General features: G+C 40.6%; 1 protein-coding gene across 2 annotated transcripts in view; it reads right to left on the bottom strand.

Annotated features, from left to right (window-relative positions):
• The window catches only part of nbr1a (NBR1 autophagy cargo receptor a), a 51,631-nt gene that overhangs the window by 5,917 nt on the left and 19,500 nt on the right, over positions 1-26,214 (bottom strand). The window contains exons 9-21 of one of the 2 annotated variants that reach the window (XM_067968931.1): positions 25,325-25,531; positions 24,214-24,352; positions 22,039-22,326; positions 21,241-21,330; positions 17,746-17,904; positions 17,383-17,458; positions 16,082-16,189; positions 14,405-14,560; positions 8,172-8,315; positions 7,096-7,456; positions 4,785-4,891; positions 3,442-3,520; positions 2,165-2,264 (exon numbers count right to left, since the gene is read on the bottom strand). In XM_067968931.1, coding sequence (XP_067825032.1) covers positions 2,165-2,264; positions 3,442-3,520; positions 4,785-4,891; positions 7,096-7,456; positions 8,172-8,315; positions 14,405-14,560; positions 16,082-16,189; positions 17,383-17,458; positions 17,746-17,904; positions 21,241-21,330; positions 22,039-22,326; positions 24,214-24,352; positions 25,325-25,531 — 2,014 coding nt within the window. The remainder of the gene's footprint in view (positions 1-2,164; positions 2,265-3,441; positions 3,521-4,784; positions 4,892-7,095; positions 7,457-8,171; positions 8,316-14,404; positions 14,561-16,081; positions 16,190-17,382; positions 17,459-17,745; positions 17,905-21,240; positions 21,331-22,038; positions 22,327-24,213; positions 24,353-25,324; positions 25,532-26,214) is intronic. The other variant, XM_067968932.1, reaches the window with a different exon arrangement.

The raw sequence follows: 26,214 nt of genomic DNA, 5'->3' as shown, positions 1-26,214 counted from the left end.
GGGGGGGGGGAGAGTTGGTGAGAAGATCGGAGAACACAACAGTTGGAGATTGCAGGTCGGGAGGCGAATCGGCCATCAGGGGGTCCAATCGCGGCAGGTAAGCTTGTTGGGCCTGGAGGGAAAACACACCTGCTCCTCCTGGCCCACAGGCGATGCTATAGAGGCATTTATCTCATGGATCTGGCCTTTCTCGTCTCCTTTTCACTGGGGAGATTGAGAAGCCATGGGAAACCCGTGCAGGTAAATTAAAATTGGTTTCAGACTTAGAATCAACAAAAAATTAATTGCCCCTTTAACAAACTGCCCACTGGCATTAAGTGGGGACGGGCTTCTGGGTTTCGGATGTGCACGCGCATCCAAACATACCCAAGTTAAACCCAGAAGTGGGCACATTGGAGCCGGGTTCCGGTTGCGCATCAAAAAGGTTGTTATTTTAACTTCTCTCCCGTCCCCAACCCACCTGTTCTTTGGAGTTAAAATTACCCATGACACAATTCCATCCTCCAAATAATTTATAAAAAATTATAAACAGAGGTTCCAACACCAAACCCTAAAAAACAGCTGCCTCCAGGCACCACTATTCACAGCCATCTATCAAATCAGCCAATTGCTATTCCCAAAGAATGCATGGTCATCTATCCCATAGGTCTGGACGTTATACAGCAATCTATTATGTGGAACAGTGTCAAATGCAGAGATACAACATCCACCATTTAATCCCTATCCATTAGGTCTGTAACCTCCTTTTGAGACAGTACCCTTTCCACCATCAAGGAGTATACATGGTAGAGAAAGGGAACAACAGAATCAAGCTCTCATTTGGCAAAATAATATAAACTATGAAAGACACATACATCACTTATCAATCCAGCGCTTTGTTTGTTTTTTAGGATTAGTATCTAGTAACTGATCATTACCAATATAGTATAATTTGTCTAACTACATACCTGATTTAGCACAAACCTGACCCAGGCAAGTCATGACAACTGCAAAAATTTGGCCTCATTACCTAAGGAAGGATATGCTTGCCTTAGAAGGGGTGCAATGAAGGTTCACTAGATTGATTCCTGGGATGAGAGAGTTGTCCTCTGAGGAGAGGTTGTGTAGAATGGGCCTGTATTCTCTTGAGTTTAGAAGAATGAGAAGTGATCTCATTGAACCGTATAAAATTCTTACAAAGGGTAGATGCTGAAAGGCTGTTTTCCCTGGCTGGAGAGTCTAGAACTACGGGGCATAGTCTCAAGATAAGGGGTCAGCCATTTAGAACAGAGATTAGGGAAAATTTCTTCACTCGGTAGGTTGTGAATCTTTGGAATTCTCTACTCCAGAGGGCTGTGCATGCTCAGTATATTCAAGACTGAGATAGATAGGTTTTTGGACACCAAGGGAATCAAAGGATATGGGGATAGGGTGGGAAAGTGGAGTTGAGGTAGAAGATCAGCCAGGATCTTATTGAATGGCAGAGCAGGCTCGAGGGGCCGTAAGGCCCACTCCTGTTCCTATTTCTTATGTTCTTAAAAGGAGTTTTAGCAAAATGTTTTTCCCTCTCCTTTTCCAGTCTTCCTCCCACCCCATACTCTGGCTAAGAAGATAGGCACGTGGGCAGCTCTCAGGCCTCTGCTAATGGTACTCTTCAGCTGACTACTAAGTCTATAACTGCATAGCCACCACTTGGCAATTCCTTCAAAGGCATGGTTAGAATTAAGAATCTGTAGTGTGGGGAAAATTGCAGGAGCAAATGCACATTCTACCAAGCCACAGTGCACTGCATTAATGTGTCATTCACAATCAATAGAAAATTCTAATCCAACTATAAACATTACTTGGTAAAAATGTTGTGTTTAACAGAATTGAATTGCATTGCCCATTAGCAAAAGGAGGCTCAGTGTCAACTGGGAAGAACCCAGCTACATGTGACTGCAACCACATAAAATATAAACGGCTAATGCAAATATAAAGCAGAGAATATCTTTTAAAGTGCTGCATGCAGCATTGGCCTAAAAGTAGAGATGGACTCTTGTCCCTTTTTGTTACCAGCATAATGCCACAGTACAATGATCACATTAATCATAAAGACACTGAAAATCAGCTTGTGAACATTCTGAACTGGGTAAAAGCAACGCAGTGTCCAAATGGTTTTATTTAAAGAATATTAAAAAAATACCTGTGTCACACTGGTGTCCCCTGAAAAAAGAGCTTTATAAGCAGAGGCTGCCACAGACAGAGCTCCCTTCACCAGCTCACCAGCAATACCACTATGGTGTCTACAAAGAAAACCAAAAGAAGTAGAAAACAATCTTCAGTTTGTAAAAAGATTCTGATTAGGCCTTCTAATCAAGTTTAAGTTGGGGTGATTAAAGAAAAGCTACTTTCAAGCATAGAAAAAAAAGCCTTCTTTAAAGTTCTCCCTCTCACAAGTTTTTGCTCCTCCCTCCCGAGTCCCTGCAGGCATACAGTCCCACAGCTTCCAGTCACCTTCTGGTTGCCTGCTAGTAGCTTTCCAAGTAGTCATTTCATGTGTGAGGCCTGACAGCAAATGCTGTGAAGAGTATTCAACTACAGGGGCATTATAACTGAACCATGTCCTGTTCTCCCCTGATGAACACAGGGGCTGCTGGAAGGTGACCAGGAACCATGACTGATTTCCCCCTCCCTGAAGGATACTGAGGCCAATATAGTGTCCTTACTGCTGCTCCAGCTCGGATCAAATAACTCAGCACAGACTAACTACTCAGCTCTATTGAGCCACTAGGGAAGGGTTTGAAAAAATAGTATCAACTGCTTGCTCATTTTGTCTTCTATTTGCCTTTAATGTAAAGGAAGAACTTGCATTTATATAGTGGCTTTTACATCCTCAGGTTGTCCCAAAACACTTCATAGCCAATGATGTACTTTTGAAATGTAGTCACTGCTGTAATGTAGGCAAATGCAGCAGCCAATTTCCACAAACAACAATGACATAAATAAGCAGATAATCTATTTTAGTAGTGTTGGTTAGCAAACTCCTCTGCACTTCTTCAAATAGTGCCACGAGGCTATTGGCCACGTGAGGGGGCAGATGGGGCCTCAGTTTAATGTTTTATCTGAAAGAAGGCACCTCCCACAGTGCAACACTTCCTCAATTCTGCACTAAAGTGTCAGCCTAAATTACGTGCTCAAGCTACTGGAGTGGGACTTGAATCAGTGACCTTCTGACTCAAGGCGAGAGTCCTACCACTGAGCCCAGGCTAACAGTAATGTTTCTGCTGATTTGCACAGTGGAATTAGCATCTCTGGTACAGAAATATCACTAAAACTACAAAATTGATGCAGGTAAAAAGCATATGCATTTCCACCTTGAACACTTTCAGCTCCACCAAAATCAGACGGCAAGCAGCTAGTGTTATATTACAAAAGCATATTTTTTTAATACCAAGTCTACATAGTAGATAGTGTTGTCACCTTAAGTGTGGGCACTGCACTTGTCTATTATTCATGGTCCTCGGTAGTTCTGCACATTCTACTTCCAAACGTGTAGACACTGAGAACAAACAGTATGACAATTACCTTAAAATGTTAAGATGGTTTAAAGCAAAAAAAAGGTTTGCTGATAGTACACAGAAAACAAGGCATTTTCTCCATTGATCCATCAGAAAAGCTCATATGGTGGCAGCTTTAACCAAGCATATTTTTGTTATTAACAGCAGCTAAAAGGCTGTATCGTAAATAATGCTTAGAATTAAAAGAACAATGGTGTGGTCGCTCAAAGACTCATGAGATTATCAGACCTGAGCCATACAGACCTTAAAAGTTCCAGGTTCTATCCTCAGTCTGTGTTGAGTTAGCTAATCTCAGCCAGGGTAGCAGTTGGGATGCTAATATTGGTCTGAGCAACCCAAGGGTAGGCAGGAAAAAAAACATCACTCCCGATGGAGGTCCAGCGACTTCCACAGAAAGTGCATGGGGTGAGGACAGGATCAGCTCAGGTGCATCACCCTCCGTGGTCAAACAGCCTGCTAACACACACTGTCAAGACTGGCACATGACTAATAGCCACTTGGCCAAGGTAACAGGAGGTAGTTGGTGCCCATGGAACTGTACCCCAGCGTGGAGGCATTGCCAGCTGGAAAGGAAGCAAAGGAACAAAAATTGGTGGAAGAAACTGGAAAAAAAACTGACAGCAGAAAGTAAAGTGAAAAGTCATTATAAAACTGTTTATATTGAAGTTAAAAGGGATAGAAACCTGTAGTGTGCCACTGATTTTTACCACATAACAAGTCACTGCACTTCCAAAGTAACTAAATTGTATGTGAATCACAGATTTTTAAGACAAAGTAAGGTACTGTGTAAACACAAGTCTTTCTTTTAGTTGGATTTAGTTACACAAGTATGTAATTGTACAACTGATCCAAGTATTTGGTCAAAATAGTATGTTGGACACAGGACAATAAATATTGGAATAAAAATAGAAATGCATAGCAGTTGGATCCAGAACTGATGACAGGTCACACCTGAAAAGTTAATCTTACACTCTCTTTCAGATGCTGATCTGTGTATTTTCACCATTTTTTAAATTTGAGATTTCCATCATTCACGCTTTTTCTTAGCATCCAAACCAATTGCAATAATTATCTTTAAACTTGTAGCACTATCTATAAATCCACTGTAACAGAGCAGCTATTCTGCATCTGAAAAAGGGAACGAAAAGAAGCTAAAAGGACATAATGGTGAATAACCATGATGGAGAAGCTATAACAATACAGAAACTTAAAAAAGTATTGTTAAATTGTGATATTATATATTACCATTTTTTTGTTGATGAACAGGTGATCTAACTGTAGGATTCTCTACATCAGACATCTCCGACACATCAGAATGGACTTCGTTTGAATTTTCTGTTGAGCCATCACTCCTTCAACAACGGAACAGGAAAAGAAATTAAAATGTTATTGTCCATGTATTTGACTTTCATTTATCATAATGCTAAATGATAAAGTCAGGTTAAACTCCTTGGCCCGGATATTATTGGGGAGGCAGAGAGGATGCGGGGGAGCACGGCAGTGCAGGGAAAATCCAGCAAGGCCGGGGTCTTGGGAGGTCCTGCCGATCCTAATGGTAGGGCTTCATTTAAATAAAAGAATGCGGACCCTCACACAGCCGGCCAAATTGACAGCCTAGCCGGCGGACGGGAGCAGGAATTTGCAGATGGCCTGAGGAGGTGCTCAGCAGCAGGAGCAAGGCTAGAGTCAGCACAGAAGAGGTTGCTGCCTCTCGGGGCGATTGTACACGTGGCCCCTCTAAGCCCTGGGATTTCCCACAGATCCCCAGCAGTTAGTGGAGGCTTTGGCCATGATCGGGGGAAGAGGGGGGTCTGGCCGTGATCAGGAGGAAGGGGGTGCCCGGTGCAAGGGAGGGCCAAAGCTTCCTTGTGAGACCTGGAGGAACCCCTCCTGGGCTCACAGGGAAACCTGAAAAATAAATTTAAAACTTACCTTCTGCGCCTCTTCTGGTCCAGGATCCTGCTCCCGGCAGGTTTTGCCTGACGGGGAAGCAAACACTGCCCCCCTGCTCAGGCCTCAGCTTGAAATTACAGATTGCATCCTGATGTCATCATCGGACCCGATCTGCATATTTAAAACAGGACACTGCTTCTTTCCTGTGTGTCCTGCTCAAAAGAGCAGGTTAATATGGGGACACAGTGGGAAGGAAGCGGGATTGGTGGGGGTAACTGACTCATTATTTTAACTGCTCACCCGCCCGGTTTCCATCAGGCCTCTTATGGCAGGTGTCAGCCTTGACTCAGTGGTAGCACTCTCGCCTCTGGGTTCAAATCCCAATCCAGAGATTTGAGCAACATAATCTAGACTGACACTACAGTGCAGTACCGAGGGAGTGCTGCATTGTCGGAGGTGTGGTCTTTCGGATGAGACGTTAAACCGAGGCCCCTTCTACCTTCTCTGGTGTCCTGGCCAACATTTATCCCTCAACCAACAGATTATCTGGCCGTCATCTCATTGCTGTTTGTGGGATTTTGCTGTGTGAAAATTGGCTGCCGCATTTCCTAACATTACAACAGTGACTACACTTCACATGTATTTCATTGGCTGTAAAGTGCTTTGGGATATCCTTAGGCCGTGAAAGGCACTATATAAATGCAAGCTCTTTGTTTCTTTATAATAATGGCAATAATGCATGATCAAAGACTAAAGTACAAAGCAAAAGCACGTTTAATTAGCTCAAGTTGCTCCTCAAAGCACAAATTGCTCTTAGCAACAAATTCATTGCATCAAAAACTTTAACATGGAACATTTGCTAAATGTTTTTACTAAGAATAGAAAGGTAGAACAGAGAGATTAATTGTGAAGCAGCAATCAGTCTATCTCTTCACCTATCAATTAATTAGAAAATTACCCCCTACATATTTTTACTTCACTAGTTTTCTTGCATCTCCTAATCTCCTGACAGCATTGATTCCATGCTGGGATACAGCTCCATAGGTGGTTCTCACCCTTTGGTATCTGGTGAACTCTACTCATGTGTGAGTTTTCATAGGGAGGGTGGAGGTTATTCAAGCAAGGGAGTATCACAACGAAATCTGATCACTCTTGCCCCCAGCGTCCACACTTCTACAAATAGTCACTGGATATTGATAAGGAATAGGAACTCTGGAAAAATTTTCCTTTCTTACCCAGGAGCACTGAGGACAATTATAGCTCCCCGATTAATGTCAGCTAACTCAGCACAGACTGTGGATTTACCTTAAGATCCTCCTAGTCTGCTTGACTCAGAGACAGGATCTTTACTTTTAAGCCATCAGGGAGCCAATAAAAGATTTTTGAATGTTTGTCAAAGTGTTTCACAAGAATCACTGGTAAATAACCTATCATTTGCAGTTTTGAAAACACGAGAATTGTTACCTGACTAAATTTCAAAACTTGTGCATGCAGAAACACTCTTAAGCACAGATGATCAAACAGAAGATTATGCACTTTGGAGACTGAATGCTAAAGACTTAAACCTTTAATGTAGCCACCGATATAATTTACAGTAGAGTTATTTTCAACCAAATACTATAAGAATATTTGCTACAAAGAATTACCTACTAAATAATCCTACCTTTGGTGGTGCAAAGGAGCAGACACTACCTCTGGTTTAAGGGGCTCCATATCCAGTGTCTGAGATGTACACAATATATCATTAATGTTATGCAACTGAGGCCTGTTTTCACTGACAGCATTTTCACTCTCAGTGACCTCTGCATCTGATACCACTTCTATCTCGTCCTCGATTTCTTCAGGTTGGGAAAGAGCGGAACTATACATAGATTCTCCCAGAGGGCGACTCGTATCAAAACACTCAGGTAGGATGATAATGTAGTCCTCTGAACAGTCCGAGGACACTTGGCTTTGTATTTCATACTTTTCTTCTTCAAAGCTGTCACTGGCACTATCGGCCGCATCAGTTTCAAGATCCTTATCTGGAAGTCAGAAGCAAACAACAGTTCAATTGTTTATCTATCAAAAATTTGTGAGTAATCTCATCATCTGTTTAAATTACACTCAATAGTGAAGCTCAAGAGTGGCATCTATGGAGTTCAAGGACTTGATACTGATTCTCTACAAAATACTGGTGACACATTTGGTTTTACAGTGCAGTTTTGGTCACCATACTTACAAAAGCCAGCGAAATATGGAAAATCAAATATCAAAAAGGTAATAAGGATGGCACTAAATGTAGCAGAACTCAACTGCAATTGGTCATGTGTTTTTCTAGAGTTGCTTGGCTATGCAATGGCTCCAAGGTGGATCTGATTTACAGGCCTCCACTGAAGTGAATGGAGTCAACCAGAGATCCATGTAGGCCCTCTCCACAACTTGTGTCATGGAGCAGCTGAGAAGGGAAGGAAACTTGGAATGGCAGGTCTCCAAGAGGTTAGTGCAACATTTACTATTAATAGTAAATATGAGTTACCATATTTTTTTCATACAGAGATAGGGGTTACTCTGAATAGAAGATAATCCCCCTAGACTTGCCCTTTAACAAGTGTCATTTTTGCTTTAATTAATTTTTAAGATTTCCTTATTTTTACACTCAAAAGTTTCCAAAATAAATATGCTTAGCCTCTTAATCCAATGTCCTGCAGCTGAATTAAATTGCATGCTTTCAAAACCCTCAAGTTCTGCTTCAGTTACCTTTCTCTGGCAGCAGCTCTTCTTCTGTGCAAGGTTTGTCTGTCTGTCCTGTAGCAGTAGCTGTTATCATAATGTTTTTTCCAGGTTTCCCTTCTCTGCTACCAATGTCAGAGCTGCAGATTTCTTGCACATCTTGGGAGGTGTCTGTTAAAATGAAAAACAGATTAACAGCATGAGTGACGAACAACTGGATAATTTGTGTGCATATTGGGGGGGGGGGAATTAATTTAGCTAAATGCTTTTCTTCCCTTTTTGGTTTGCTTCTATAACAAGATCAAAAAGGGAAAAGAGGTGATGTTACTGGCTTCACTTTATCTTCATTTTTTTTTAGTAAAGTGGTTTATATTTATGTAGCTTTGAGGACTGTATATATGTTAGCCAAAGGTATGGTCCTAAAACTTCCTGTACCTACCCAAAGCACACTCCATTATTGTGCATGTTTTCCTTCTCCCCTTTATCACCAAACAAAAAATTCACTTAAGAAACAAACAAACTCCAGTCATTCTAGAAAACTGAATACCATTCATTCACTACTGTTTCTGGAAATGTTGGAAACAACTTCCCTCTATTTCTATACTTTAAATGCCGCAATGCACCACTAAATAGATAAATCATTAAGTACAGATAGTGATGATTCAATACTGTGTGGAACAAGAAGTTACTTGACCTTGGAAACACTATCTCAAAGTAGACAACCAGTCCTGGATGAACCACATAAGATGCATGGATAGGTATTCTGCGGTTTCACTAGATTTACTTTGAAGAATCTTTTTCCATAGGAGACAAAATGGGTTTGAGAGAAGAACTGATTCTATATAATGTGTGACAGTAAGAGCCTTTACTCCTTCTTGCTTTATAATGTTGTTAAAAAGAGAGACCAGTCTCACAAAAACAGGCAGCTCATTGGATATTTGACTTGCAGTGTTTTTTGTGATCATTTAGCAGCTCACTATAAGCAACACAATATTTTATAATATTGTGTTGCTTATAGGAGCCGAGCCGAGCGGAGGGAGCGTCCGATAAAAGGCGGGATTTCAGAGCGCTGAGAACAGCTGAGAGGAGCCGAGCCGAGCGGAGGGAGCGTCCGATAAAAGGCGGGATTTCAGAGCGCTGAGAACAGCTGAGAGGAGCCGAGCCGAGCGGAGGGAGCGTCCGATAAAAGGCGGGATTTCAGAGCGCTGAGAACAGCTGAGAGGAGCCGAGCCGAGCGGAGGGAGCGTCCGATAAAAGGCGGGATTTCAGAGCGCTGAGAACAGCTGAGAGGAGCCGAGCCGAGCGGAGGGAGCGTCCGATAAAAGGCGGGATTTCAGAGCGCTGAGAACAGCTGAGAGGAGCCGAGCGGAGGGAGCGTCCGATAAAAGGCGGGATTTCAGAGCGCTGAGAGGAGCCGAGCGGAGCGGAGCTGCGACCGAGTTCGAAGTGACGTCAGGAATCAGATCGGGACGCGACACAGGGGAGGCACCTGATTGGTGAGTAGGTTCAGGTGAGTATTTCTCCTTATCTACAGTAACTGAAGGAAAAAGGAAAGGGAAGGTCTGCAGGTCTTATAGGAAGTAGCGTTTATTTTTTAGTGAATCAAGGTCCCTAGTGTAGTTAACATTCTCTAAATTGAGAACAATTTAAAGGAGTAAACTCCTTAAAGGGAGTGGTAAGTAGTTTTTCTTTCCTTTTTTTTTCTCTTGACATTGTAGTTGTTCTTAAGCTAATTTAAGGGTTAAGTCATGGCAGGAGATCCCAGCGCCGTGTCATGTTCCTCTTGTGGGATGTGGGAATTCAGGGCTCCTTCCTGTATCCCTGATTCCTTCACCTGCGGGAAGTGTGTCCAGCTGCAGCTATTGTTTGACCGCTTGACGGCTCTGGAGCTGCGGATGGACTCACTTTGGAGCATCCGCGATGCTGAGAAAGTCGTGGATAGCACGTTCAGTGAGTTGGTCACACCGCAGATAAAAATTACTGAGGGAGATAGTGAATGGGTGACCAACAGACAGAGGAAGAGTAGGAAGGCAGTGCAGGGGTCCCCTGCGGTCATCTCCCTCCAAAACAGGTATACCGTTTTGGATACTGTTGGCGGAGATGGCTCACCAGGGGAAGGTGGCAGTGGCCAGGTTCATGGCACCGTGGCTGGCTCTGCTGCACAGGAGGGCAGGAAAAAGAGTGGCAGAGCTATAGTGATAGGGGACTCGATTGTAAGGGGAATAGACAGGCGTTTCTGCGGACGCAACCGAGACTCCAGGATGGTATGTTGCCTCCCTGGTGCAAGGGTCAAGGATGTCTCGGAGCGGCTGCAGGACATTCTGGAGGGGGAGGGTGAACAGCCAGTTGTCGTGGTGCATATAGGCACCAACGATATAGGTAAAAAACAGGATGAGGTCCTACAAGCTGAATTTAGGGAGTTAGGAGTTAAACTAAAGAGTAGGACCTCAAAGGTAGTAATCTCAGGATTGCTACCAGTGCCACGGGCTAGTCAGAGTAGGAATGACAGGATAGCTAAGATGAATACGTGGCTTGAGAGATGGTGCAAGAGGGAGGGATTCAAATTCCTGGGCCATTGGAACCGGTTCTGGGGGAGGTGGGACCAGTACAAATTGGACGGTCTGCATCTGGGCAGGACTGGAACCAATGTCCTAGGGGGAGTGTTTGCTAGTGCTGTTGGGGAGGGTTTAAACTAATGTGGCAGGGGGATGGGAACCGATGCAGGAAGTCAGTGGGAAATAAAGTGGTGACAGAAACAAAAGGCAGTAAGGGAGAGTGTACAGAACATGACCGGACAGATGGTCTGAGAAAGCAGGGCAAAGACCAAGGGAAGACTAGATTAAACTGCATTTATTTCAATGCAAGAAGTCTGATGGGCAAGGCAGATGAACTCAGGGCATGGATGGGTACATGGGACTGGGATGTTATAGCTATTACTGAAACATGGCTAAGGGAGGGGCAGGACTGGCAGCTCAATGTTCCAGGGTACAGATGCTATAGGAAAGATAGAGCAGGAGGTAAGAGAGGAGGGGGAGTTGCGTTCTTGATTAGGGAGAACATCACGGCAGTAGTGAGAGGGGATATATCCGAGGGTTCGCCCACTGAGTCCATATGGGTAGAACTGAAAAATAAGAAGGGAGAGATCACTTTGATAGGATTGTACTACAGACCCCCAAATAGTCAACGGGAAATTGAGGAGCAAATATGTAAGGAGATTACAGACAGCTGCAAGAAAAATAGGGTGGTAAAAGTAGGGGACTTTAACTTTCCCAACATTGACTGGGACAGCCATAGCATTAGGGGCTTGGATGGAGAGAAATTTGTTGAGTGTATTCAGGAGGAATTTCTCATTCAGTATGTGGATGGCCCGACTAGAGAGGGGGCAAAACTTGACCTCCTCTTGGGAAATAAGGAAGGGCAGGTGACAGAAGTGTTAGTGAGGGATCACTTTGAGACCAGTGATCATAATTCCATTAGTTTTAAGATAGCTATGGAGAAGGATAGGTCTGGCCCAAAAGTTAAAATTCTAAATTGGGGAAAGGCCAATTTTGATGGTATTAGACAGGAACTTTCAGAAGTTGATTGGGAGAGTCTGTTGGCAGGCAAAGGGACGTCTGGTAAGTGGGAGGCTTTCAAAAGTGTGTTAACCAGGGTTCAGTGTAAGCACATTCCTTATAAAGTGAAGGGCAAGGCTGGTAGAAGTAGGGAACCTTGGATGACTCGGGAGATTGAGGCACTAGTCAAAAATAAGAAGGAGGCATATGACATGCATAGGCAGCTGGGATCAAGTGGATCCCTTGAAGAGTATAGAGATTGCCGGAGTAGAGTTAAGAGAGAAATCAGGAGGGCAAAAAGGGGATATGAGATTGCTTTGGCAGATCAGGCAAAGGTGAATCCAAAGAGCTTCTACAAATACATAAAGGGCAAAAGGGTAACTAGGGAGAGAGTAGGGCCTCTTAAGGATCAACAAGGTCATTTATGTGCGGAACCACAAGAGATGGGTGAGATCCTGAATGAATATTTCACATCGGTATTTACGGTTGAGAAAGGCATGGATGTTAGGGAACTTGGGGAAATAAATAGTGATGTCTTGAGGAGTGTACATATTACAGAGAGGGAGGTGCTGGAAGTCTTAACGCGCATCAAGGTAGATAAATCTCCGGGACCTGATGAAATGTATCCCAGGACGTTATGGGAGGTTAGGGAGGAAATTGCGGGTCCCCTAGCAGAGATATTTGAATCATCCACCTTTGTGCCTTTGTTTAAGAAGGGCGGCAGGGAAAAGCCTGGGAACTACAGACCAGTGAGCCTGACATCTGTAGTGGGTAAGTTGTTAGAGGGTATTCTGAGGGACAGAATCTACAGGCATTTGGAGAGGCAGGGACTAATTAGGAACAGTCAGCATGGTTTTGTGAGAGGAAAATCATGTCTCACGAATTTGATTGAGTTTTTTGAAGGGGTAACCAAGAAGATAGATGAGGGCTGTGCAGTAGACGTGGTCTACATGGACTTCAGCAAAGCATTTGACAAGGTACCGCATGGTAGGTTGTTACATAAGGTTAAATCTCATGGGATCCAAGGTGAGGTAGCCAATTGGATACAAAATTGGCTTGACGACAGAAGACAGAGGGTGGTTGTCGAGGGTTGTTTTTCAAACTGGATGCCTGTGTCCAGCGGTGTGCCTCAGGGATCGGTGCTGGGTCCGCTGTTATTTGTTATTTATATTAATGATTTGGATGAGAATTTAGGAGGCATGGTTAGTAAGTTTGCAGATGACACCAAGATTGGTGGCATTGTGGACAGTGAAGAAGGTTATCTAGGATTGCAACGGGATCTTGATAAATTGGGCCAGTGGGCCGATGAATGGCAGATGGAGTTTAATTTAGATAAATGTGAGGTGATGCATTTTGGTAGATCGAATCGGGCCAGGACCTACTCCGTTAATGGTAGGGCGTTGGGGAGAGTTATAGAACAAAGAGATCTAGGAGTACAGATTCATAGCTCCTTGAAAGTGGAGTCACAGGTGGATAGGGTGGTGAAGAAGGCATTCAGCATGCTTGGTTTCATTGGTCAGAACATTGAATGCAGGAGTTGGGATGTCTTGTTGAAGTTGTACAGGGCATTGGTGAGGCCACACTTGGAGTACTGTGTACAGTTCTGGTCACCCTATTATAGAAAGGATATTATTAAACTAGAAAGAGTGCAGAAAAGATTTACTAGGATGCTACCGGGACTTGATGGTTTGACTTACAGGGAGAGGTTAGACAGACTGGGACTTTATTCCCTGGAGAGTAGGAGGTTAAGGGGTGATCTTATAGAAGTCTATAAAATAATGAGGGGCATAGATAAGGTCGATAGTCAAAATCTTTTCCCAAAGGTAGGGGAGTCTATAACGAGGGGGCACAGATTTAAGGTGAGAGGGGAGAGATACAAAAGGATCCAGAGGGGCAATTTTTTCACTCAAAGGGTGGTGAGTGTCTGGAACGAGCTGCCAGAGGCAGTAGTAGAGGCGGGTACAATTTTGTCTTTTAAAAAGCATTTGGACAGTTACATGGGGAAGATGGGTATCGAGGGATATGGGCCAAGTGCAGGCAATTGGGACTAGCTTAGTGGTATGAACTGGGCGACATGGACATGTTGGGCCGAAGGGCCTGTTTCCATGTTGTAACTTCTATGATTCTATGATTCTATGATTAATTCAGGATTTCTATTTCTTCAGTTTAATTCTTAAACATTATTACAAATGTACCAAAAAAGCAACACTAGCACTATTCCAAACAGAAACAGATCTTTCTTACTTGAACTTCACAGTGTACACAAGTACATAAAAAGGTTTTTAAAAAAATTCTTATCTTTGATCTAATTATTTCAAGATGGTTACATTATGGAGAACATTTTATTTTAAAAACAAATGACTATAAAGTGATAGTTTTAACCAATCAACTCAAGTGGAAAACATAAGAGACCAGGATAGAGCACTAAACAAGCAACAATTTTTATTCCAAGCAATTTTCCAATTGAGAAATGGCAATTCTGATGTCAAACACTGAACTATTACTTAACAGCAAATGGAACCATTTATAGTAGTTAAACATATAGCACAGCAGCCTCTTTCCTGAAGGGCATTTCTAGGAACTCTACTTTCAAATCGGCACAGACCACAACTGTTCATATTTTCCACAGACATTCAGAATGCTAATAGCACTCTACCACTATTGGGTAGACGAATGCAGTCTCTTTTATCTCCTACAAATGCTTACTGTCTGGTTTATCCCTGCGGCGTGGCAGCAAATCAGGTGCTTCATCTAAAGCTAGAGAACGAATAACTGTCTCACAGACAAACTGAGTCCCGCTGATGTCCTCCTCTCCCTCCTCTAAATGAAGGTGGTCTGTTGGCTTTCCCCCCAGCGTCACGTCTGCAAAGAGAGATAACATGAGCATCAAATATAATTAATATGCATTACCAAATTCCCTTTTTAAAATTAAAAACTGGATTGCTACTACTTAGACGCACAGCACAAATCGCAGGATTTAGTGAAGAATTCTCAAAGTGTAGCATTCAAATTTAATTTTTTTTTTTAAATAGACTTCAAAACAACAGCTATTAACTACAAAGTCACCCTCATAATTGTAAACTGTATTTTTCAAACCACTGAAGTGGTATTCCAATGTTCATTGATAGCTAGATATAGTATTACTACACAGGTATGCAGTCCTAACAATTCATTACTGTGAGAGTATCATCAATTATTACATTCATTTTTAACTTGTTCTCAGGATGTGGGTAATGCATTTATTGCCCATTGTTAGCTGCCCTGAGGGCATTAAGAGTCAACTGCATAGTGTGGAATAGAGGCACATGGATGGGTGACAAGTTCCCTTCTACGAAGGACATTAGTGAATAGTTTTATTTTAAAAAAACAATAATTCAGCAGCTTTCTTGAGCATTTTTGCAGGTACTAGCCCATAAATGACCAGATTTATTGAATTCAAACACACAATATGTATGTATTTTTGGAGGGAAAGAATTTTGTTTCAATTCTCCCGTGTCCATTTTCTTCGAAGGCCGTAGTAAAGAATAAGCTGCCAAAATCAACCAACAGTCCCAGGCTTTTTGTCGTGAAAATTCACCCCCTATAATTAGAACACTTATAATTTAAAGCACAAATGAAAACGCTCGTAAAAAACAAACAAAACGCAAGTCCACTGAGTTTTTAAAAAAAGTCGCATTTATTTGTTTTCCCAGCTAGCTGCAGGAACTTTGTATTCCGAGTTGAACCACAAGATGAAATTTACAGTTTAAAATAGACAGAGGTCTTTGTTTTAATTTAAAATTTAAAAAAATTAACAAAAAGGAAAAATACTCATTCCGAATGGAAAATTGCAGGATTCAACTGTGCAAAAATGCATTAATTCACTTATTATTTTCACTGATTATATCTTTTAAAAAAAATAAATTCCAGCTTAATTTGAGTCATTTTATTTAGTTTAAATTGATCAGGAGATGAGAAAAAAAAACCTGCACACCACCCCATATAGTGTCTCCATGTGCAACTGAAAGAGATAAGAACCAAATGTCGCAAGAATTAAAGTATAGAAATTCAGGGGAAATAATAGCAATTTAAAAAAAAAATCACAGCTAGAAATTCCCAGATGAAAAAAAAATTAAGACTAGGAATAATTTTGAAGTCTGCAAATTTAATGTGAAAAATCAGTAAAAGTTAAAAACAAAAAAACTTGAGGATTTAGACTGTACTTCACCACTAGGTGGAACATAACCACTAGACGTTTCAATACAGAGACAGACTTCACCGCAAGGCGGATTCAATACCAGAGAAGTTCAGTTCCAGATAACAAAAAACTGTGAATTACTACTACAATTCAAGTTGTTAAATCTGAGTCCATAGTTTCCAAATGAAAACCAAAAATGTTCTTACTAAACCGCGACTTGAAGTTAGCTTCATTTTCCTCTTCAATTTGACCTAGACCTGGCCTCTCCATTAATGGGCCGTCATAGGGCAACGGTGACATGCACGGAGTCATGTCTAGGAAATAAAAGCAGAATTTTAAATTCTAAAACTGAAATATGTAAAAACTAACAGATAGTATGATTACATAACTTTTTTTTTGAGAGGTCTTTTCAAAGGTAATGAAGCTTACACAAACTAGTGAATAATCCAGTGCTTCACTGCACACAATCTTGTAACACTTCTCTATCAGTCACATAAGCAACAGCCACAACACATATTGTAATAGATGTCTTGCCAAAAGTATACAAGACCTCCAAGTTCCAGCAATAATCAAAAATGTAATAATCCCAAAAATCAAAACTGGATACAAGGCAAATATGGGAACAAGGGCATTACATGCAGTAACAAAATCCTGAAGTTTAGATGAAAGCATAGAAACTACAACCTTATCTCCACCTGCCAGTCTCCATTGCTGCTTTGCAAAAATTTTTGCATCTCTCCATTATTCTATATTAGGACCCAAAAAAGGCCTTCACTGCATACTTGACAAGTCCCAATATGACAAAATTGTCACAACTGTTCCAAATTGGTAGCAACGTGGATTAAAACACAGAAAGCAGCTGGCCGCTTTGCAAATTGAAATTATATGAACAGTAAATTTTCCAAAATTACCTGGGCAACAGGATTTCATAATTTTAAATACTTCGATCATAGCCCTGTAATCTGAATTATTCTAATGAAAAAAAGGAACAATTTTTAAGTCTTCGTATTTACTTTAGAATGCTAATTTAACTAGAGACTGACATTACCTTGCTTGTTCTGCTATACGAGGGAGAGTGTTCCAACAAACTGTGCTGGTGTAATCTTAGGCAAAGATGTTTAAGATTTTATCAGCTTCAATTATGCATGGTTAGGTTCATGCCCATACTTACTAGTTTAACAGGAGTCAGAAATGGTGTATGTGGGATTTAGATCAAGTTTTTAGTAATGATGGACTCAAAAATTAATAACTGTCTGGTAACAGTACCTGTACCAACAAAGCAGTCAGAACCTATTTTTTGTAAGGAGGTCTTATATTCTTCACTATTTTGTTTTTTACAATGCAGTTTTAAATGCATTTTAAGATTAAAACTTGGTCAAAATTAACTCAACGCCTTTATCAGACTAGGGTTTTCTATCGAGATAGCAGTTAAATCAAAAGGCTTTATTGGTAAAATGGAATACAAGACTAACTCTCTTTAGGAGATCCAAGTAATTTGAAATCTTACCAACTGGGGTGTTGTTTGGCACATGTTCCATTTCCTGCACAATATTTATGTCCAACAGTTCAAATGAAAGCAAGTCCTGGAACATTGAGGACACAAAATTACAATGCTTCCTTACTACAGTCATCCTCACAACTACAGTACTCACAAAAATGACAAATTTTGGAATGTACACACATAATCGCATAGGTAAAAACAGATAAACCTGCTGGTTTAAGAGTGAAATGTTCCATTTGCTCTGTGCATCAGTTCCTAATATGTAAACCATGCTAATATATAGTTTATTCTGCAAGATACAAATTGTTTGAACTCAAAACAGAAATATACATATCCAGTGCAGTCCAGGTTTTACAGCACACGGTATACCTGGGCAGTCAGAAGGTCTACAGATGGCACCATTGTGTAAAAGTTCATATTCTGGTCTTTACGCTGAAGTTTGGGCAATGCTGTGGCTGCTGTTTTTGCAGACTCTGCTTCTTCGACATCTGGCACAATCGGCTGCTTCTCAGTATCTGCAGTCCCGTTCTAAAGAAGAAAATTACAACTTTTATCAGTCTTGGACAAACTACTATCTGCTTGCCATTTGCTAAAATTTGTGAATTTATCAGCTTGAAAGTTCTAGATTTCTTAAAAATTAAAAAGAGTTCTTTTAAAAAATAAATTTTATATTTAAACAAATTAGGGATGGACTCCTTAACCTTGTTGGGAGTCAAATCCAGTTCTTGATCATGGAGTGTGCAAAAGAATTTTCTGAAACCAGTCCTAAATTTGCCTTTCACCAGTTTGATTCTATGCCCCTTGCCCCCGTGTCCAGGTTTAATTTGAAGTACTGTTCCACATTTACCATTTCTGTACCATTTATTATCTTACACATACTTCGGAGTCCCTTTACAGTCACTTCCTTTCAAAGCCTTGCTAGTTTTAGCAATCCTCTGATGCAATGGATCAATCTTATGGCTCTTTTCTGAACCGTCTCCAGGGCTTGAATATCTATCTCCCTTATGTCTCAATGATAAAAACTGGACACAGTATTCAAGGTGTGGCTTGAACAGCGCAGTATACTGTTTAAACATGACTTCTTCCCACTCAATACTCTACTCTTTTGCATATATAATTCAGCATTCTATTTGCTTAGTTGATTGCTGCTTTGCATGTTAACCGTAGTCTACTAATACGCCAGATCTGTTTCAACTTCACCTGAAGCTATTTCAATATTATAAGAACATAAGAAATTGGAGCAGGAGTAGGCCAATCGGCCCCTCGAGCCTGCTCCGCCATTCAATAAGATCATGGCTGATCTGATCCCAACCACAAATCTAAAGAACACAAGAAGTCGGAGCAGGACCCGGCCACATAGCCCCTGGGCCCTCTCCGCCACCCACAGGGCATTGACCGATCCGAACTCAGCTTCATGTCCAATTTCCTGCCCGCTCCCCATAACCCCTAATTCCCTTTACTTCTAGGAAACTGTCTATTTCTGTTTTAAATTTATCTAATGATGTAGCTTCCACAGCTTCCTGGGGCAGCAAATTCCACAGACCTACCACCCTCTGAGTGAAGAAGTTTCTCCTCATCTCAGTTTTGAAAGAGCAGCCCCTTATTCTAAGATTATGCCCCCTAGTTCTAGTTTCACCCATCTTTGGGAACATCCTTACTGCATCCACCCGATCAAGACCCTTCACAATCTTATATGTTTCAATAAGATCGCCTCTCATTCTTCTGAACTCCAATGAGTAGAGTCATGGAATATGTAATAATTATCCATTTTTCCCTTATTGCAATGCTTTGCACTTATCCACTATGCCACAAAAAATACATACATTCATTAGAAAGGGTACAGAGAACGAGCAACACGATCCTAAGTGTAAAGTGATGGAGCGATGAGAAAAGATTAGAGAAATTTAAAAGGAGACGGAAATCCAGAGAAGTATTTCCATATTTTGTAACAGAATTGTAATTTCATCCAAATTTCTTTTATTAAAAAACATAATTTGTACCATCATCATGGAGACCTACAAGTAGGATCTCCAATAAGGAGCTGCTACGTGAAAATTAAAAACAAAGGAATTTAAGGTGAAACTTTAATTTTCTTCCATAAAAAGGGATAATACTTGGGACAAAAAAAATCCTCATGACATTCTTCCCCTTTAAAACCTTACAGCATAGAATGGAATAAAAACAGAAAATGCTAGAAATACTCAGCAAGTCAGCAGCAGAGAGTTAACATTGCTGCCTGATCTGTTGAGTATTTCCAGCATTTTCTGTTTTTATTTCAGATTTTCAGCATCCGCAGTATTTTGCTTTTGTTTTAGCATAGAACAAAGGCAGTTACGGAAGGATCTTATCCATACCAAGAAACTAGGACCAGAGAGCATAAATTCAAATTAGTAAAAAGTAAATTTAAACTTGACAACAGGGAAAACTTCTTTAGTCAAGAGTGATAAATGGTTGGAATAATTAGCCAAGCAACACTGTAGAGACTGATATTATTCAAAATGTAATTAGATACCAAGATGGGAGAGTTAATGCACTAATTATGAGCTTTGATTGGCTGAATTGTTATCCTTGACTTCCTTTAAGTTCTTGCTAATTCTCTGGCACTGCCGAAGAAGAGAGAGGAAACCCTGCAGCAGCAGGGAGCAAGGGCTTATGCAACACGAGGCTGAGGTTTAGACTAGGCCAATGAGAAAGATACTGAAACAGACAGTCATGGAGTTACTAAAGAACAAATGAGTCCCAGGAAATAGGGCTTTTAACATTGGCTTCAGTTAACAGATTAATTAGACTGCAGAAAACCGGTTTTCAATGCTGGTTTTAGCAACAAACAGGCAGATTCAATTTTTAAAAAAATAAATCTATCAAAAAAGTAAGGTTCCCATACAGACCACAAAGACACTAGTTCAATCCCTGGCCTCTATGGAGTTACCTGATCACTTTTGATTGCTATCTCATAATCCCTACTGCGGATCTTGGGTGAGGGTAGGTTTGGGCTCAGCTGTGATGCCCACATGCTGGAATAGCCTGCTGACAATCAGGGATAGGATTTTATGAAAGGGTGGATATCTCTGATGGGGCCGGTCTTCCATCCGCCATGGAGATGTTCCCCGATCTCATGTAAATTTCTGGTCCCAGGGTAATTGGAATGTAGGAGGCAGGCTCCTCAACCTCTGCCATGAAGTCACACTAGACTGGGGATGAAGACTTACCAAGGGAGGAGGAAGGTGGCCACGAGCTGCCAGAAGAAAATCTTTCTGGGGTCAATTTTTTACAGCAGCTGATGGGGCTTGTGCATGATCATGCTCTGGGAGCACTGTGCATAAGGCCCTCTTCATTCAAAGGATACCTCCACAAAACTTAGAATGCTGGGCACTAGAATTTAACAGATAGCCCCCGTGTCCAGAGTTCATTCAGGGCCAATTTAATTTGCATGCACGTGCCTACAGACGAGGCCACCCACCAGAAAATTGGGGTGGGGGAGGGGAAAAGGAAAAGAGGTGGGATATAACAGAGTGCATCCCCAAGTAATATCTCCACACGGCTGCCCCAGATACACTGAATCAAAATTGGTGGAAAATCTAGCCCTATGTTTTAGCTCACATGAAGAATGGCCACTTAGCAAAGTTACTGGAAGGCGCTGGCCTCTATACCCCAGCATGTCTTCAAACCTTAAGGAAGAAGGAAATCAGAAAAGGAAAAAAAAGAAATGTCCTTTTTAAAAAAAAACATATTTTAAAACCTGTCAGATTATTAGTTGTAGAATCACAGCAATGGGAATTCTACCAATAATATCAAGTTAAGGCACATAGCTCCTTTAAGTATTGTACGCTCATCTCTCTAAAACATGTATTTATAGTTGATTACTGCTGTAGCTGCTGTTTCTGCAGAGTTCGCTTCTTCAGGATCTGGCACATGATGCTGCTCCTCGTTCTCTGCATCCAAGGAAGCCTCGTCCTAAAGAAGAAAATTCCAACTCTATTAATCTACTATTCAACTATCTCATCATTTACTGAAATAACTTTACAGGTTAATTCTGAACCAGGACGATCTCGGGTTCAATCCCGGAGACGTGCTGAGTTAGCGGATCTCAGCCAAGACAACAGCAGAGGTTCCATTAGCCTCCATGTGATGGAGTGGCCACCATTTGCCATGTCTAAAACTAGAGAAGGGGTGAACAGATCAATAGAATACTTTCCTATGGGAAGCATCGTTGCAGAACCTAATCCACACATTTTCCAGCAGGGAACAAATGGACTTAACAGGAGCAGGAAGTATACCACCTGATTCTCACGGTTTGATTTTAGTGCATCCAGGCACCAAACTGAGATGTGATATTCCAGATATACAGTCATGGTTACAAAGATGTCCACCATAACACTGCTTCACATCAAAAAGAAAGTCTTTAACAGTTATGTGCACTGACAAAACTACATATTTTGCTGTTTAGTTTATCTGAACGGGTCATAAATAAGTAATGCTACCTGGCAAATTTATGTGCTTTTTTAAATTGCAGTTCTCCAAAAATATGTAATGTTTAAAACAAACAGGAAAAGTCTAATTTTCATATAATTTGGTAGTCTGTTGTACAAAAAAACTCAAAACAAAATTTTACTACAGTGAACAACCCACACTGGGTTCAAATATTTGCTTCATTCAACTTACCCGATTGTCAGGAAATCTTGTCTTGACAGAGCTAAAAAGGGCATTTTCATTTCCATCTGGGGCTTCAGTGAGTAACTGGGAGTCAATAATAATAATGCTGCACCATACTCTGGGTCCAAATTGTTCCCCTTTATGAGCCAAGCGCCAATGCGAAGTGTAAGTGCCTTCAAAGTTGGGTGCAATAAATTCCACTGACACAATACCAATGTCTCCTGGTTGCAGGAATGGAACAGAAACTTCCTTTTTTGCAGAGAAAGCCAGAGTGAGATTCCCCCACATGAACTGTAGCTGTCAAAACATGAAAAGAATAAATATGTTAATTTCAGTATTTTAAAAATTAGAACCAAGTTAGTTTGACTTGATTTTAATAAATCATTTCCCACTCCCCACTTTCACAAACCATCAGACAACTGGAGAGGACCTACTGGGCCTTAACTGCTGTCAACATTGATCCAGATCAAACAGTATGGAGATACATATCTCGATGCAAGGCATCTGGTCCAGGTGATTTGTCTACCTTAATTTTGAGTAATTTCTTTAGTACTACCTCTTACTTGAATATTAACTTCCACTAACTGGAGAACCAACAGAGATCTGTGTAAAACAATCTCAATGCTCCATGAAAACTGAGGCAAGTGTTCTTAATATCTCTGCCTCCATTAAAAGCTTGCCTTTTTCATTTCTTAGTGATCCTACCTCTACCATGACTATCCTGTTACTACTAATGACCATTTGGAAAGCTTTTTCATTGTCCTTTTTATCTTTTTTATAATTTTTCTCCCATGCTCTCTTAGACTTTCTAATCTGCCTTTTTGTAGCCTTCTCACATTTGTTTTTTTTTAATCTGTCCTGTAAGTGCTAAATACTTTCTTGTTCAGAACAAATTTGAAACTTATCTTCATAATCATCGATACAAGCCCAGCCTTTGATTCATTCCTTTTCCCCCATAATGGAATGTTCTTGATTTATACCCTTTCCATCTTCTGTTGAAATTTTTGCCATTCTGGATCAATGGTTGACAAATTTTCCTTCCATCTAAGCTGGACAAGGTTCTTTCAACTCACTATAATTTGCTTTTCCAGTCAAGTACCCTTGTCCTCAACTTTTCTTTTTCTTTTCTTTCACTGAACCTAATTATATTGTGATCACCTTTAGGTCACCTACTTGCTCCTCTCCATTACCAAGAACCAGGTTATATAATGCTTCCTTTCTTATTGGAACACCAATATATTGACTGAAAAAAAGTCCTGAACACACTACAAGAATAAAACCTCCCCTTTCTCACCAGAAACATCTTCCCTTTCCCAGACTATTTTTAATTAATTGCAATTCCCTACAATTATGACCACTGTCTATTTCCTTTCCTTTGTTCAGCGGTCTTCAATATAATCCTATTAATGTGATCGATCCCTTGCTATTTCTTAGCCAAATCCAAAAGGGCTTTTGTTTGGACCACTTATCTATTTAAATCTTTAAACTCTTGCACTAAGAGCAGTCAAAATGGAACGACATAAAAACACAAACATACAATTCCCACTTTAAACTAAAAGGACTAATTAAAAATTTCATCTGGGTCATAGAAGAGGAAGAAAAAAATGACAAAACTCCTCATCTCTCCAGGGGCTGAATTACTGCAATCCCTTCAAGAGTAACTCAGCACCATGACACAACACATAAGGAGCACGGGCATTTGGGGGTGGGGAAAAAAATGCAAATTTAATTCCTCACATCAGCCACACTGTTGTGGAAGTTACTGAGCAAAGGCCAAATACATTTCTGTGAGGGGTTGGGATAGGGAAGGGAAGGGAAGGGAAATAGTCATGCCTGGGCTGATGTCCTGTACTTTCCAGTAGCTGGCTCAGCTGGGAGCAGATAGAGCATGACTGAGCAGAAAACAGCAACAATAAAAGTACAAAAAAAGTTTGTAACAAATGAACAGAGCAGATGTGAACTACAGTACATACAATGACCCTGCATACCTGTGAAAGAGCACTTAGAAGACAGGTTATTAGATTTTGCCGATGGTCATATCCGACCGAGAGGCTATCCATTTACAGCCACAGAACAAAAAAATTTGATTACAACACTACTTTCATTGCCATTTTATCAATTAACTATCAGTGTAGACACAGTAAAATTTTTGCTAAATTGTAACAGAGAAAGGCAGCTATTCACTTTTGTGGCAGATGTCCAATTAGCATTGCCGGTGTTCTTCATTCTCCAGTGTTTGATAAATTTAATTCCTGGCTGAAGATGAGTACCATCAGGGAAGTTCTCATCCACAAATTCAGCACTTAGTGTTGAAATAACAGGCCTGCAAAATAAAAAATATTAGCAACCATCAAAGCAAAAACACCAAAATGAAATAAAAGGAGTATAAGGCAAGAATATTTTATGCTGATATCCATTTGTCCTTAGGCTTAGCTGTGGCATTAGTTAAATGATTTAAAAGAAAACTATTTAATGCTGACTCACCAGTCAAACAGACTTCACATATTGCACCTTTCACAATATGGGTGGTATGGAGATTGATGGTTTATGCCTCCATAGCACTGCTATTAGAATTTCTTTTTCCAAACTATCAGGACTTAGAATGGATTAAAGTCTCAAAAACCACCAACACATGATGGTGGTTCCATGTTCGAATACTTCTAAACATTTTTTTCTCCAAAGGGTTTTAATACATTGTCTTTGAATGTGGTTTTTTTTGCCAATTTCAAAATGCTTCACAAAACATTATACCTGTAACTCTACAATCTCCAACTACATGTCAGTAAATCAACTCAAAATTGCCAAGTTATTAAAAAAAAACTATTTAAACCCCCCCAAAAAAACCTCACTTTTGTCCTCTAAGTGCACAGACATCAGAGACCAGCGGTAACAAAAATAAATCACTTGGGTTGCAGCCAACACAACTCACTTGTGCCTCCGGCACTAGTAAGTAATGCAGTCTGTGTCACTTGATGGTTTATTTTCCATGAACAATTGGTCTTTGGTGTCTATCGACAATTTATCATCAACATATGGAGAATACACAATTACTACCTTTGGGGTAACTTCAGATAAACAACCAATACAGTCTCATAATCATTGATTTATTATGAAAATGATGTTATGTGGTTATACTATAGAGTTTGTTCAAATTTCTGGACAAAACTATACGGAACCGCAAAATTTATTTGCAGCATTTGTTGAACCATCAAAAACATGGGGAAAAAACTGTTCAATGGGTTCTAATTTTACTGCAAAAATGCTGCCCCGAAGTGTTAATGATCCTTCTACTTACACTGTTGAAGTGCGCTGGACTCCTTTAGGTTCTTGTATCGGTTGATTCAAGTGTTCCATGACATGCACACCATTCCATTGCAGATGTTTTTTCTGCAGTTTTAGCTGTTTCTTAATCTCCTTAAACTCTGCTTTGCGTTGCCTCTTTTCAGTTCGTAGTCTTTGCTTTTCAGCTTTCAAGAAAGTTTTATCTATTTGTTTCTGTAACCTAAACAAAAGTTGAAAAATGCATAATTCAGAAGTTACTACAGAATTTTTTTCTCTAAAATTTGGGTAATGTGGTACTCTTCCTAATATTGTCTTGGAGAAATACGAAAGTGCGTAATAGGATACAGAGGAAGGAGCCAGTTATACAAGGCATGCTTTACAGTGAAATGTATATTCAATGAAACGAGTCGTACAACACCAAGTTATAGTCCAACAGCTTTATTTGAAATCACAAGCTTTCGGAGCTTTCCTCCTTCGTCAGGTCACCTGACGAAGGAGGAAAGCTTGTGATTTCAAATAAAGCTGTTGGACTATAACCAGGTGTTGTACGACTCGTTACATTTGTCCACCCCAGTCCATCACCGGCATCTCCACATCATATATTCAATGAGGCTTTGAACTCACTTCAGGCAGCCTCCATCCACATTCAAGTCTGAACAATGGATGATGTCTGTAGTCAGGTGGTTTTAAGATAGATCTCATTTTTATAGATTTTCTATCAGCAAGTGAGTATTATTTTTTTTAAAATGGGTCGCATTTTGATAGTAAAAAAGATTGAAAAGGTTGAACTGCAAGTCCTTTTGCTTTGGGTGGTGGGAGGATCCCAGCAGATTTACAGAAACTGTGTGTTCCTATCTACCTCTCCCAACCTTTCATAATTCTGAACACTTCTATCATATCGCC

Source organism: Heptranchias perlo, chromosome 30, assembly GCF_035084215.1.
Source record: "Heptranchias perlo isolate sHepPer1 chromosome 30, sHepPer1.hap1, whole genome shotgun sequence".
Lineage (NCBI taxonomy): Eukaryota > Metazoa > Chordata > Chondrichthyes > Hexanchiformes > Hexanchidae > Heptranchias > Heptranchias perlo.
The sequence above is the reverse complement of the archived record's forward strand: the minus strand, read 5'-3'. Positions and strand labels throughout refer to the sequence as shown.